Source organism: Canis lupus, chromosome 23 (genome assembly GCF_003254725.2).
Source record: "Canis lupus dingo isolate Sandy chromosome 23, ASM325472v2, whole genome shotgun sequence".
Classification (NCBI taxonomy): Eukaryota; Metazoa; Chordata; class Mammalia; order Carnivora; family Canidae; genus Canis; species Canis lupus.
Window position 1 is genome coordinate 27,169,617 of NC_064265.1, and position 14,545 is coordinate 27,184,161.

Sequence of the window (14,545 nt, forward strand, 5' to 3'; positions counted from 1 at the left end):
GGCTGAAATTGCTCTGAGACTGAATCCTGAGAGCAATGGGACCATTCGATGGAAACAGCGCTTGTGGTAAAATAGAGATGGTTTTGATGAGTGGGCAGAGGCCTGTGTCCTAGGCTTGTTGCCTCAACACTAGATGCCTTGCATGAGTCTCTGCTTTCCTCTCATGCCTTGCATGAGCCTCTGTTTCCTCCTCTGTCTGGTGAGGGGAGTGGGTTGGTTTGGTTGCTTTCAGGAGTCCTGTGCCATGTTTCCAGGACAGAGCAAGAAGTAATGTCTATGAACTTGTAACCATCACAATCTCAAATGTCACTTGCCCTGAGCTTTTTTTTTTTTTTTTTTTTTTTTTAAGTAGGCTCTCACAACCCTGAGATCAAGAGTTGTATGCTCCACCAGCTGAGCCAGCCAGGCACCCCTGCCCTGAGCCTTTTAGGAGTTTGGTGGTCAAGGCCTCAGGTTCATCCTGCCCTGGGCTCCTGCTCCAAAGTGCAAAGTGACCCCTGATTTAGACATAAATGGGGAAGGAAATTTGCCATGTCATGTTATCGTAACAGGCTCTGCCTTTCTCTCTGTCAGGGGCAGAAGGGAGATAGTGGAGTAATGGGCCCACCAGGCAAGCCTGGGCCTTCTGGTCAACCTGGCCGTCCAGGCCCACCAGGCCCCCCGGGGCCCCCATCTGCAGGTAAGAGCTACACTGCTTCATATGATCTACAGTGCCGCCCTCCTGGCCAGCCTCCCCGGAGAGGGCACAGGAGATGCCTGCAGAGCTCTGCCTTGTGTTCTGAGTTAGAAACTACTCGAGGCACTTGAGTATATTTATAATTTCTCCACGGTTTGGCTCATTCAACTTTAACACAAGAGAGGTAAACACCATCCTGACTCTGTTGTATGATTTTATTTATTTTTTAAAGATTTTATTTATTTATTCTTGAGAGACAGAGAGAGAGAGAGAGAGAGAGAGAGAGAGAGAGAGAGAGGCAGAGACACAAGCAGAGGGAGAAGCAGGCTCCATGCAGGGAGCCTGATGTGGGACTTGATCCCGGGCCTCCAGGATCAGGCCCTGGGCTGCAGGCAGCGTTAAACCACTGCGCCACTGGGGCTGCCCTGTTGTAGGATTTTAGAGAACAAATAGAGGAGAAAACAAAGGGAAACATGATCACATTGGTGATGTCATTTATACTTCAAGTGAAAAATAATAACAGGCACATATTTCATCAACTAACACCTTTTTCTAGAAGAACTCTTCATGACTCCAAGCAGTTCTCTCAAACCTGGAAGTCATGGCAGAGTTTTCTATCTTATGTGGTGTTACCAAGGAGTCCTTGTTGGTTTGCACTGAACATACAAAGAAATCAAAGCCTACCATTGAAGGAGGCATAGAAACACTGCTACCTTCTTTACCTTGTTTAATTTGATGAGCTAAATAAACCCTTTATTTAGTTTGTTGCCTCATCAGCTCCAAATGCAACCAACATTTCATAGCACATTCTCTGTATAAACACAGCATCTCTGAAAAGACTATTTACTATATAGGGTCCTTTGTCCTCAGTTATACAAAAGGAATCCAAGCAATTTTTATTATCATCTTTTTAAAAGAAAATGAAGACATTTTAAAATTCTACATTGCATTTTTATTCCATGTGTTTATGGGAATATATTCATGGGATGGTTGAGAAATGTTATAATATGTTAGATCCTTTATTTTTTTTTTAAGATTTTATTTATTTATTTGAGAGAGAGAGAGAGAACATGAGTGGTGGGAGGAGAGGCAGAGAGAGAGGAGGAGAAGCAGACTGCCTTCTGAGCAGGGAGCCTGATGTGGGGCTCAATCCCAGGACCCTGAGATCATGATCTGAGCCGAAGGCAGACACACTAAACCAACTGAGCCACCCTTAGATCCTTTAAACCAAATTAAAGCTGACTCCTGAGATTCTAACCTGCCAGGTTGCCAGGAAAATTCAATCTCAGGCATTATTGGGGTTCTCTCCACTCCTCCAGCTGCCAAAAAAGTGTTGGGTGAAGATATTGGAGGTTATGGCAGAAAAACATCAGGGGAGTTTCCTCCAGCCTTTGATCTGCCCTCTTCACCTCCGAAATGTCTACTGTCTGAGGCCACATGGTCCAAGGGTGCCTGGTGACTACCATCTTCATGCCACGCTTGGGTATCAGAACGTTTTCACGCCTGGGCCCTATAGCTCAATCTCCCAAGAAGTGCCCCACAGCCATTCCTTCCGAGACCTTGCCTCTTCTCCAGGACACAGGAAATCCCTGTCTCTCCATGTCTGGGGTGATCTCCCCTCTTCCGACCTCCAGCCCCCTGGCCTCTCACACTTCTCATACACTGCCACCATTTCTAGGAGCTTTTCTCTTCTGTGAACAGAGGGCAGAAAGGCAAAAGTCTTCACATAGTACCTGTTTCAGCAAGAGCAAGAAAGCACAAAGTCCTGCTACCTTCTTGAAATTGGGAGAGGAAAAAATAGTGGGAGAACAAACACCAGTTAGTATAACCGTAAGGTATCTTATAATGCCTATTTCTATTCTGTTAGGGGAACTAGACTGGAGCTCCAACCTGGCTCATGTGTCCTTGCCCCATAATCTGTTTCCGTAAATTGACTGGACACATCCTTATGGGGGGTCCTTCCAACTACGATTGACCCTTGAACAATGTGGAGGTTAGGGGTGCTGATCTCAGTCAGCCAAAAATCGACATATAACTTCGGACTCCCCCAAAACTTAACTACTAATAGCCTGCTGTTGACTGGAAGCCTTACCGATAACAGTTGATTAACACATACTTTGTATGTTATGTGTGTCATATACTGTATTCTTACAAGAAAGTAAGCTGGAGGAAAGAATGTTACTAGGAAAATCATAAGGAAGAGAAAATGCATTCAGGGGACATGCTGTGAAAAATCTGCATAGAAGTAGACCTGCACAGTTCAAACCCGTGTTGTTCAAGGGTCCCTTGTGGTCCTCTTCCTCCTCGGTCTGGTATGCATAACTGGCCAGTGTAGTCCTGTTTTCTCTGCTTGCTCTTCAGGCTCCTTCTCATTTAGCCTAGTATGCACACCTCGGCCCACCCCTCCATCCTCTGACAGATCCCAGCCTCACCGCCCTTTACCCTCCTGCTGATTCTGCTCTCTGTTGAGCTGGAGCGGATCTCTGAAATAGCATCCCTGTCATCCTCCCATCCACCCAGCAAAACCATCTCCTTGCATCAAAGCCCTCTCCTCAGCAAGGCCCTACCAGGACATACCTCCTTCCCCCATGTCCAAGTCACATATTGCCTCTCTGCTATGGCCTTTCACTGGTAACTGTTTTCTGCAGCTTTGTTTCATCTTCCATTTTTTTTTAAGATTTTATTTATTTATTCATGAGAGACAGAGAGAGAGAGAGAGAGAGAGAGGCAGAGACACAGGCAGAGGGAGAAGCAGGCTCCATGCAGGGAGCCCGATGTGGGACTTGATCCTTGGACTCCAGGATCACGCCCTGAGCCAAAGGCAGGCGCTAAACCTCTGAGCCACCCAGGCGTCCCTCATCTTCCTTCTAAATGGTAAGTCCTTGAGGCAGCGTCTGTGGCTGAGTCAGCTTTGCATCCCCATGTTCACCTGGCAGGTGAGATGGGCAGGGCCGGGTCTTGCAGGCATTCACAGACACAGGCCATTTTGGTTCTCAGTCTGTCCCCCCTGGGTTATGGCACAGCAGTCAAGGAGGATGCAGTCCGCTTCTGACTCATGTCCCCTTCCTGTGCCTTCTTTTGAGTCACTTCCTTTCTGGGGATCCTCTCAGATGGAAGGGGCTCAAGAAAATGGGGCAATAATCCTGTTCCATAGGAACATTTTTGGGAAAGAAGGATGAATTTAAAAGAGAACCTCCCTAGGCCTAGGGCCAATTGGGTTACTGTCAAGAATGGGAGCAGGCCCCCAGATTGATTCCTGAGACCACCTTTGGAGGCTGATAAAAGTCCCAAGCCCACTCAGGAGAAAAATGTGTCTATCTTTACCCAAGACAGACCTTCAGATCCATCTTGGGACGTCCTTGGGCTCTGTAGATCATAGGCTAAACACCCCTGGTCTTATCTGACCCTCTTTATAGAAAATAGATTTGAGGTTCAGAGGACAGGGACTTCCCCAAGATTGCAGAGCTGACTGCCCGCGTCACATGGCCTAGAATCAGTCTGTGGCTCCTGGTCCCGAGACCTTCCCATTCAGCCATGCAGCCTCTGCAGAGGCAGAGTGGGAGCTGGGGGTGATGTGGAGGCTATTCTGTGGGGTGCCTCCACCTTCTCCCAGATTTCCCATCTCAGGCCAGTAGTGTGCAACCAGAGGTGACAGGAGGCTCTCTGGGCAGTGATAGAGAGCCACGGCCTCTGGCTACAAGGGATGATGAATCAGCCAGGCCCACTAGAGCAGCTTCTAAGAGGCCAAGGTGGGGAAGTTCAACTTGCCATGCCCTTCAGTGCCTCCTGGCAGGAAACCAGCAGGCAGGGTGACAGATGCCCTCTGACAGCTGAAAGGAAGCTGCAGGGAAACTGCAGTGGTGGCAGGAAGCAGGCTCCCTGCCTCATCCTGTCATCCTGTCAGGAGGCCATCTCTGGTTCTGGTGCCCAGTGCTACGGGGCAGGATGGTGCTGGGGCAGGTGGAGAGGGTGGGAGCTCTTTAGTACCCAAGTTATAGAGAAAGAGGTGCTGGGAAGCCAGGGAGAGAATAAAGGCAAAGTGCCTCTAGCACGTAATCTGCAATAACCAAATTTCACATTTGTCTGAGTCCTTCCAGTACCCAGACAGGGTTTAAGTGAGTCACTGTGGTACCTAGGAATTGCCAGCTTCCTACAGGCATCAATATTCCTGGACATTTGTCTTTGGAATGGCATAGTATTAAGTGAACATGAATTCACATTTCAGTGTCACCACTTACTAGCTGGATAATGGGACAAACTCCTGAATCTCTCTGGGCCACGGTTCTGGAAGAGTTGTTGGGGTCACAGAGCCTGCTCCAGTGCCACTCTCACATCCTCGGTTATAGAAATTCCCACTTCAGCTCCCCAGTGTCATGATTACCCAGAATATTCCTGGGCTGATGGAGTTTCTGTCTTTTTGGGCTGTGTTGAAAATATCAGAACACAAGACTAGAGTTCTTCCTGCAGCATGGTTTCTTATTCAGAGTACCACAACCTGGTATACAATGTTGGCAAGCCTCCCTTCCCCTCTTGCTGACATTATTCTGATCTTGGACATATCTGTTCATCAGCTCAGAAATGCTCAGGGTTGCAGGGAGGGTATTCCCATTGAGGTCTCCTCTAGCTGAAGCTGCTTCCTTGACCAGACCTTCTCCCCTGGGGTCATTTTATTTTCTGCCCTTCTGGGGTCTGCCAACCATGTCCCCAGTTGCTGGCTTCCCTGGAAGTTACACAGCCTGAAAGCAATGACTGTCTGGTTTCCAGACTCCCCTTACTTTCCCAGAAAGAGGCATACTTCCTTTCTCTGTCTCTGGTTTTCCTCTCTTTCCTTTCTTCCTGTCGGATGGCTCTTGCCCTAGCTCTTTCCAGCCAACCCAAATACAATTTTTTAAAAGATTTTAAAAATTTATTCATGAGAGACACACAGAGAGAGAGGCAGAGATCCAGGCAGAGGGAGAAGCAGGCTCCATGCAGGGAGCCCGATGTGGGACTCGATCCTGGGACTCCAGGACCACACCTTGAGCCGAAGGTATATGCTCAACTGCTGAGCCACCCAGGTGTCCCCCAAATATGATTTTTTTAGCATTTTCTGAGGACCAGTTAGTCTACATTCACTTATTCATTCATTCATTCATTCATTCATTCATTCATTCATTCAGATTCAAATCCATCTTTAATCATCAAGCATGTATCATGCCCCTACTGTGTGTCCAACCATGGGAAATGAAAACAGATACCAGCTTTGTGGATCTTACATTGTACTGGGGGAGACTGACCTTGATCAGATAATCTCACAAGATACAAAAATCATAAACAGAAGTGCCATGAAGAAAAGGCATGGGGAACCATGAAATTGTATCCAGCATGAACATGCCTTGAGTGTGAGCATTCAAAAGCCTTCCCTGAGGAAGTGATACTTGAACCCAGGTCAAGAGCAAGCTAGGAGGTACCTGGAGAGGGAGGCCTGGAGGGTGAAGGGAAAACAGTCTAGTAGGGGAATGGCTTGTGCAAAGACTGCGGCAGTTTTCAACCTCGGTTTACATTGGAATCAGCTTGAGAGCTTTTAAAAGCAAAAATGCCTGGTTTCTATTCTCAGCATTCTTGATGGAATCAGTCTGGAGTGTGGCCTGGGCATCATCAGGGCCTTTAAAAGTCAAGGTGAAAACTGCTACCCTAGCAGGCCACCCACACTGCAGGGAGTAGGTTTCCTAATCATGTGTGTTCAGTTCACTCTTCTCAGTATCAGGGGAGAATGAGTAGATGGAGCATTTTCAAACATTCCATTTTCTTCCAGAAGAAATAAAAGAAACCCACCTTCAGAAATTCCTTTATAAAGATCTTATATATAAAAGGAAAATAAAATGAATAAAAAAAATAATAAAGGTTATCGGTCAGCAATGTGTTTATCAGCAAGACGTCTCTGTTAATCATAGTCTAAACAAAAAGGGGATTTTCTTATATAAGGAAATATAGAGGTGGACAGTGGCTGGCTTTGGTTCAGCATCTAAGGGTCACTGTTAGGGTCCCATGTCCTAAGAGGCCCTGGTCTTTCCTACATGTTGGCTTCTCTTCTCATACCTATTACTTCATGGTTGCAGTGTGGCTGCTGCAGCACCGGACATCTTCTCTGTCTTCTAGATAGGAAGGAGGAAGCCATGTCTCTTACCAGCAATGTTTTTCCTGAATCAGGATAGACTTTCCCAGATGCCTACCCTTCTCCCACTGCAGACCTTGCATGCAAGGTAGTCTGGGAGGTAGAATGCCTATCTGTTTCTAAGTATAGAGAAAGGGAAGAGAGAGAGGGTTGGGGAAGGTGCTGCGACACCCAGCATAGTTAAGGGGCCCACAGAAAACACCTCCTCCACATGTTGGAACAAGAGTCCCTTTGAACCTCTCCCCCTAAAATACCGTGGACTTTGACCTTCTTTCTGTTGTGAAGGTTGCTCATGTCTCCCTTGAGCTATTTGGTTTTCCCTTTCTTCACTCAAGCAATCTGTTGCTTCCTAGGACAACTTGTGATGGGACCCAAAGGGGACAGAGGATTTCCCGGGCCTCCAGGAAGCTGTCTTTGTGGAACCCCTACGAATGTGAATAACCCTTCTTACAGGGAATCCATGTTTGGGGCCAGTTCCCCACACGTTCCTGTGGTAAGGCTCCTAGGAGCACTCGGGGCTGGTTATCCATCAGGACCTCTCACCTGATCCTCTCAGAGCTTTGTAAAAGCCGTTTAATAAAACTGATTTCCCCATTCTACTTGGTACACATTATAGGAGATTGGAAAATTAAAAGTAGGAAACCAAACTGTCCATTTGGTTGCAGGTACACTTTGGAGTATTTTCTTTGTCTTTAAGAACAAAAAATTATTTAAAAAGTCAAGTAAATACAAAAGTGGAACAAATAGTGTAATAAACTTCTATGTACCCTTCACCCAAATTCAATATTTATCCACTCCTGGCTAATCCTGTTTCCTCTTTATACCCACTCACTACTGCCCACCCTCCCTTGGATTATTTCCCAGTAACCCTGGACATCAATTCATCATTAAATGCACGCAAAATCAGCCATCCAACATGCGGCGGTGCTGTGATTTATTTAACCAGTGCCGTACTGTCGGATATTTACAGGGCTCTCCCAAGCTTTTCACTAATGTAAATAAAACCATAATGAACACCTCTGGCTATAACAGTTTTGTCAAGAATCATTTCCAGATGTTGAATTACTTGATTAGATGATATCACCTCTTTAAGTCTTAGGAACATTTTAAACGTTTAAAAGAAATTTTTTTAAGAGTTTATTTATTCATGAGAGACACAGAGATAGGCAGAGACATAGGCAGAGGGAGAAGCAGGCTCCCCGCGGGGAGCCTGATGCAGGACTCCATCTCAGGACGCCAGGATCACAACCTGAGCTGAAGGCAGACGCTCAACTGCTGAGCCATCCAGGTGCCCCCTTAAATGTTTAAAAATTTGAACTCACGCTTCATCTTAATGCAAACTCAGTAGGAAGTGGATGAGAAGATGTGGGAATCAAGGCCTTCCTCCCTACTTCAGGAGGGATGACAGAGTGTAATTAAGCAGACCCGTCCTGCCGCTGTCAACCAGCCGAGGGATAGAGCTTCTGCTTCCTCCTCCAGCTTTTCCCCTGTTCCCTATAGAAGTGTTTTTCTAGGATCCTCATCAGTATGTTCTCTGGCAGATTTTTGTAGTCAACAATCAGGAGGAGCTTGAGAGACTGAACACCCAAAACGCCATTGCCTTCCGCAAAGACCAGAGATCTCTGTACTTCAAGGACAGCCTTGGCTGGCTCCCAATCCAGGTACCCTGAGGCTGGCACTCATGACATACCCCACCCTGGAAAAGGACATAGCATTAGAGGAAAGAGGGGCCAACAATTGGGCCTGGCACAGAGCCTTTCTGCAATCTGTTCCCATGGAAGGACTGGGCGTCCTCCGCTGCTTTGCTTCTGAGCAGTTCTCTGTGCCCCTGCTCCCCAGATGGAACCTCCTCTTTGAGCCAGGGTTCCAGATGGTCTTCCTATCCCATATTGCCAGGCTGCCATCTTGATCTAGGCCAGCTTTCCTGTCAGCGGCAGAGCCCTGGGCAGCAGGAGAGGAGTGTCTTTCCCCTGCCAGAAGGTAGCCCCCACAGACCCAGAGCCTCTAGCCCCAGTGTCAATGACCTGCCCTCCCTGCAGCTGCCCACATGCCATCCCTAGTAATTGTCATGTGTTTCTTTGGCCAGGTAACCCCTTTCTACCCTGTGGACTACACTGCAGACCACCGTGGCTCCTGTGGGGACGGGGTCCTGCAGCCCGGGGAGGAGTGTGATGATGGGAACAACAATGTGGATGACGACTGCATCAGTGAGTGGGGCCCAGCCAGGAGGGCCTGAAGCTCAAACTGCCATGGGGGGGGGGGGGAGGCTTAGGGCAAGCCCCTGGACGATTGGAGCCAGAGGGGCACACCTGGGCTGCTGTGGGGACAGCCCTCCCATTCAGGCCACATGTTGACTTCAACTCCCCAAGCAGGTCAGTGGGGATTGGTGTCAAGGATCTTGCTCCCAGAAAAGCCACCTGTCCCTCCCTTTTCCTGAATCCTAGTCTTGCCAAAACCCACATTCCAGTCCACATTCTTTATCAAAAGATAAAAGGTGATGCAGAGTGAAAGACAAAAGGGAGAAGCCAAGAATTTGATTCAGGACTTTGTTACCAGATAAAGCCCTAGTGGCAAAGCCCTCTTTAGGGGAAGCTGCCTTCAGGCTGATGGGAGGCGGCAGGATGGACAGGCAGGAAGCACAGCACTGGAGGGTTTGCTTTTCTTCTTTCAGTCATGCAGCAAAAGCAGGAGGTGAGGAAGAAGGCAGGGGATTTAGAGTCAAACAGAACAGAGTTTGAATGCTCAGAGAGGGGGCTACTCAGTGAGCTGGGAGATGGAAGGCAATTCACAGCTCCGGGTCTCACTTTCCTCAACCAAAAAATGGGTACGACAGTACTAACTGCTCAGGTCTTCAGAGATTCTGTGAGCTGATGTGCTCTGGATGTCAGGGTATCATAAGGGATCAACATCCCTTCACTGAATTATTTTCAAGCCCCTGCTGTGAGGAGCCAGGCCCCGGCTAGAGCTGGGGATGTGTAAATGGAAAGTCTCATTCCTTGCTCAAGGGAAGGCTGATGGCACAGCATAGTGAGGAAGTTATGCACTGAGATGGATGCAGGGACAGAGAAGCAGCTGGCTCCCTCTCAGGGTATTTCCATCCCGCTTTCTGGGATGGTGATCACTGGCATGCCAGCTTTGCCTGGAGTCCCTTCTGTCCCTGGTACAAACACCGTCAAATAGGAGATCACACAGCAGGAAGGAACTGAGGGGGTCTCAAAGCCCTGTAAAATGAGGGTGGGGCTCACACTCCAACACCCTTCCCTTGTGTGAGAACAAGAGACCCCATTGAAGATCATCTGGCTCCCCAGGGACTTGGGGTCACCCACCCTGGAAGTTCTCTGTACACAGACAAGAGCCACCTCGGCCATCACATGTGCCCAGTGCTCAGTCACCAGAATCTCACTTTGCAGGAACCCACAGTGTATCCTGTGAAGAGGAGATGGTATCTGTGCCCAAGGCTTAAGATAGGGATATTGAGGCTCAGAGAGCCCAAGTGGGCTGAAGCCTGGGTCTCTTTATTCTCTGGTGTGGGGTTTGGGGTTCTGAGGGGCAGTCCCTGGATACATCTGAAGCTTTATGGAAGTCCATTCAAGAGGGTGTGTGCTCTGGGTGGATCCTTCAGGCCACACAGCCCTTACAGGCTGAAGGAAGTTTGTCCCACTCTGAGTCCCCTCTCAGGACTATACTTCCTTGTGTCCCTCAGGCTGTCACCGGGCCTACTGTGGAGATGGCCACCAGCACAAGGGCGTGGAGGACTGTGATGGCTCTGACTTCGGCTACCTGACGTGCGAGACCTATCTCCCTGGGTAGGGATCACCTCACATGCTATTATGACACCCCTGCCTCCCTCTCTGACTGCCTCCTCTTTTTTCCTTCCCAGATACTTTCTTAGTGCTCCTTATGTTCCTGTACTTTCTAAACACTGAGGTATGGTGATAGATAACACAACACATGGTCCCTGCCCACCTAGGGGAGACAGGCCATAAACACATAATCACCATGTGCCCTCCCAGAGTGCCTGAGTGCCCCTGAGGCCAAGCTGAGACAGACAAGGACCAGCTTTGTCCTGAGCCCCTGGAGATGAGCAGTCTCTATATTTAGCTGTTGCCCCTGGCTGAGCAGCTCCCATCCCCAGTGGCTACCATGACATTAGTCTTCTGGAAAGTGGGTCTGGAGGAAGTCCAGTGGAGGGTGGAGGGCATTTCCAAGAATCCAAGCATCTGTATAACCAGAATTCCCTGGAACAGCTACTAACCCCTGGGCCCGTGGGTGCAATTGAGATCACACCAGCATTAATATTTAATTTTGCTGGTTCGTGGCCCCTCCAGGAAAACCCCAGGAACCCCAGGAATTTAGTATCCTCTTCAAGGATCCCTCTGGTTATATCTGGGACTCTCCAGTGGGTGTTCGTGTTGCTCAGTATTCTAGTGTCTCAATCTCCACGTTGATGTCTCCCAAGCCAGCTGAAGGGCCACTGGGCCTGTGAAGTGCAAAACAGCACCAAATTCCCCTTAATCTTCACCAAACTAGAGTTGTATAACATTGTAGGAGAAATGGGAAGGCTGTTCCTCCCCCCAGGTCTTGCTTCTCCCTTGGCTCCAGAGTGGATCGCTGGCCCCTCACACCTCCTAAGTCTCTCAGAGTCCTGTCTTCCAAAGCATTCCCTTCCAGCCCTGTTCCTGGGACCTAGGCCCTCAGCAGGGCTGGCAAATAGACACCAAGCCTGCCGTTCTGTTGCCTCATGTCTGCTCTCTTTTACCAGGAGGTATCCACAATGCCCACCCCCCAAACACATCAAACCACGCTGGGAGAACTACAAACCTGTAGTCATCCCACAACAAGCACTGTAGGCTTAACCAGCACCCCATTGTATCTGTGTGACTTTATGTACTACCCTGTCTCCAACGTACGGAGGATTCCTAACAGACACCCGCCAGAGAGTTGGCAGGTCTGAGCTGATTGGTTGATGGCTTCATGGAGACAACTCAGTATAGACATTTGGACATGGGAGTACAGGATTGCATAGAGCCCAGGGCTTTCCCACTGGCTCACTGTGGTTACTTATCTCTAGAAGCCTTAGGGGACACTTATAAATATGGGTATAATGGATGGCACATTGTCTCAGGATTAGCACTTGGGCTTACAAAGTATAAATTGCTAAAATGGTGGCCCTCTGCCACATGTTGCTACTTAAAATTAATTAAAATTAAACAAAATTGAAAATCCAATGATTCAGTCACACCAGATTTTAAGAACTCAATAGCCACATATGGCTAGTGGCTGCCATATTGGACTGCCATAGAACATTTGTATCACTACATTATGATCTGATGGACAGCACTGGAAGGAAATCTTTCAGGTCTTAGGAAGGGAGTAATTCTCTAAGATTCTGTGTTAAGAACAAGGTTGCCAACTCTTTCCACCCAGATCCCTCCATTGGGTTCAAGGGGAAAAGCCCCAGAGGCCTGGACTCAACTGCTCCAAGCCTTTCACCCCAAATGAGAATGAGAACAGTCTCTATGGAACCCTCAGGTAAGGTAGCAGCAGTGGCTGGTGTCTGATGAGGTTTGGCCAAAAAGTCACCAAAGGTGGCCTTTTAGAACATGGCTTGGTCATGAGGGCTGGGCAGGAGCTCTCTTGCCCACCATCCCATGTGCACCCTGACTCCTATCTGCCCCCTCAGGTCATATGGAGACCTGCAGTGCACCCCGTACTGCTACATCGACTCCACGTCCTGCCGCTACTTCACATGAGGAGGAGGTGGGCTGCATCCTATATATTTGGCAACAGCTTCTCCACTGTCATCAAATTGACTTTGCGCCATCCTGGTCCAGTTTCTACCACCTTCATATGACAAAAACAAGGACAAACTCCTGCTGTTAAGACATGCTTTTGACTCAGTCGACTGGAAGAATTTAGGACTACTGCATCCTGTCTTAATCCAAAGTCCCGGAGAACCTTCCATGTGCCCAGCCTGGGAACTGTTCCCCCTTGCTACCATCTGGCCAAATAGCCAACCTTCAGTGCCCTTTCTCTTCTGGAATGTTACTGACTCAGACCATTGACTTGGCTTAGAACTGTTAGCCCCACTAAGACCTGCAGGGTTTTTTGAATATGTTCTCATCACACTTGGGGCATCTGGTGTACAGGCCTCTCTGTTCCTCTGACCTCCAGAAATGTGGGCATTCTCACCCAGGGCAGCCGGCCATCAGATCTCCCCAGGCTTGTGAAACACAAAGCAGGGAAGTGGGCCTGTTCTCTTGGAGTGGCTCCCAGCTCTGGACCTACTGAGGAACCCCTCAACTGTCTACAGCCCAGCATAGCCTCATATGGATGCAGTTTCCCCAAGAAGAGACCCAACTGTGAAAAAGTCCTGTGAAACGGTGCTCTGCCCCTGGAGAAGGTGGAGGCCCAGCTGGGGTGCTCAGCATGTGAACAATAGCAAAGCAGTGACCTTCTGCTTCTCAGTGTTCCCCAAAGGGGTAGCTCTTGTGGTTTCACCATCCTCAGCACCATCTCATGGCTCTCTGAGCTTTAACCTCTGTCTTATGAATGCCCGTTATGTCCATTTCTTGTTCAGGGGGTTCACTACCAGAGGGAAACTACTGAAGTCTACACCTGGGTAGGCTTTTGGTGTTCTCAGTCCTTAGGAAAATGTCCCCATGTGAGGCCCTATGACTGAGTACTTGCTCCAGGCAGAGGCCATTTCTGTCCTGGGCTCCAGCTCTAGGCTGCCTGCTGCTTCCTGCGCACATCCTATGACCTTCCCTTGGTGTCTCCGTAGTGCATAGCCTTGCCCTCATGTCTGTGTCCCTGAGCCCCCCATGTTTCTGCAGGGTCATTAGTTTGGCCTTTGAGCTGCCTTGTAACACGATCTTTCCTGAGTGGGGCTTAGCTTTGTTTTGGAAGTATGTCTCCCCCAAACCCAAATGGCAGACCTCAAATGGAATTTGCCTATTGCTACCAGAGAGGGATACTTTTGGGCTTTTGTACAAAGCTATCTAATGTGCCTGAGTCCTGGGGACTCAGTAGACAGGAGCTTCTGGCCCAGCGGGCCATCACTAATGATCTGTAGTAGATGGGATCATCCCAAGGGTGATGCCTTTAGAGGTGGGGCACGCTGGTCAGCCTGGTTCCCTCAGCCTCTTCTGCACACCGTGGGGTGACACCTTCATGCTGGGATCTCCAGATGGGAAATCAAGAAATACAAGCAGTTTGTTTCCCCACTGTGGCTCTCTCTTCCCTGGGGGTTTTGGGCCAGTGTCCCAGCATTACCGTTTGGAATGAGGGGTCTGAATTTACTGTCTCCCAGGCTTTGCAGAGGGTTCTAGAACATGGAGCAGTACTACCTCCTCAGGGACAAGGGAGGAAACTGATATTGAGAAATTTAGAGGGACTTACCTAAGGCTACAAAGCCTGGTCTTGCCAACCCAGTCCCACTCCAGCCTTATTTTAGGACCATGTTTAGAACAAGATGGAGCTCCAGCACTGCCCTTGGTTCGACCTGCCACGAAAGACCCTGTCCTGGGTCCCTTGTCTTGAAGGGCACCAATCTGGCCTTCCCCTGGCTATGTCCCTCCCCACGGGGCAGGGAGTCTATGAGGCCAAGGTGACGTGCCCACTGAAGCTTGTGCACCCCTCTCCCAGACTATGATCCAGGTACCCAGGAGACCACAGTTCCTATCCAAGTGGTCCTCCTACACACATCTGTCATC

At 48.9% G+C, this 14,545-nt stretch overlaps 1 protein-coding gene across 11 annotated transcripts in view; it reads left to right on the forward strand.

Annotated features, from left to right (window-relative positions):
- The window catches only part of COLQ (collagen like tail subunit of asymmetric acetylcholinesterase), a 112,657-nt gene extending 98,601 nt beyond the window's left edge, over nt 1-14,056 (forward strand). For 7 of the 11 annotated variants that reach the window (XM_049099571.1, XM_049099575.1, XM_049099572.1 and 4 more), the window contains 7 exons: nt 574-679; nt 7,184-7,323; nt 8,372-8,491; nt 8,917-9,037; nt 10,534-10,636; nt 12,258-12,362; nt 12,514-14,056. In XM_049099571.1, coding sequence (XP_048955528.1) covers nt 574-679; nt 7,184-7,323; nt 8,372-8,491; nt 8,917-9,037; nt 10,534-10,636; nt 12,258-12,362; nt 12,514-12,583 — 765 coding nt within the window. In that variant the 3' untranslated portion in view covers nt 12,584-14,056. Of the gene's footprint in view, nt 1-573; nt 680-7,183; nt 7,324-8,371; nt 8,492-8,916; nt 9,038-10,533; nt 10,637-12,257; nt 12,363-12,513 lie in introns of those variants that run through there. The other 4 variants (XM_025448680.3, XM_025448689.3, XM_025448690.3 and 1 more) reach the window with 2 other exon arrangements.
- Nucleotides 14,057-14,545: the final 489 nt, after the last annotated feature.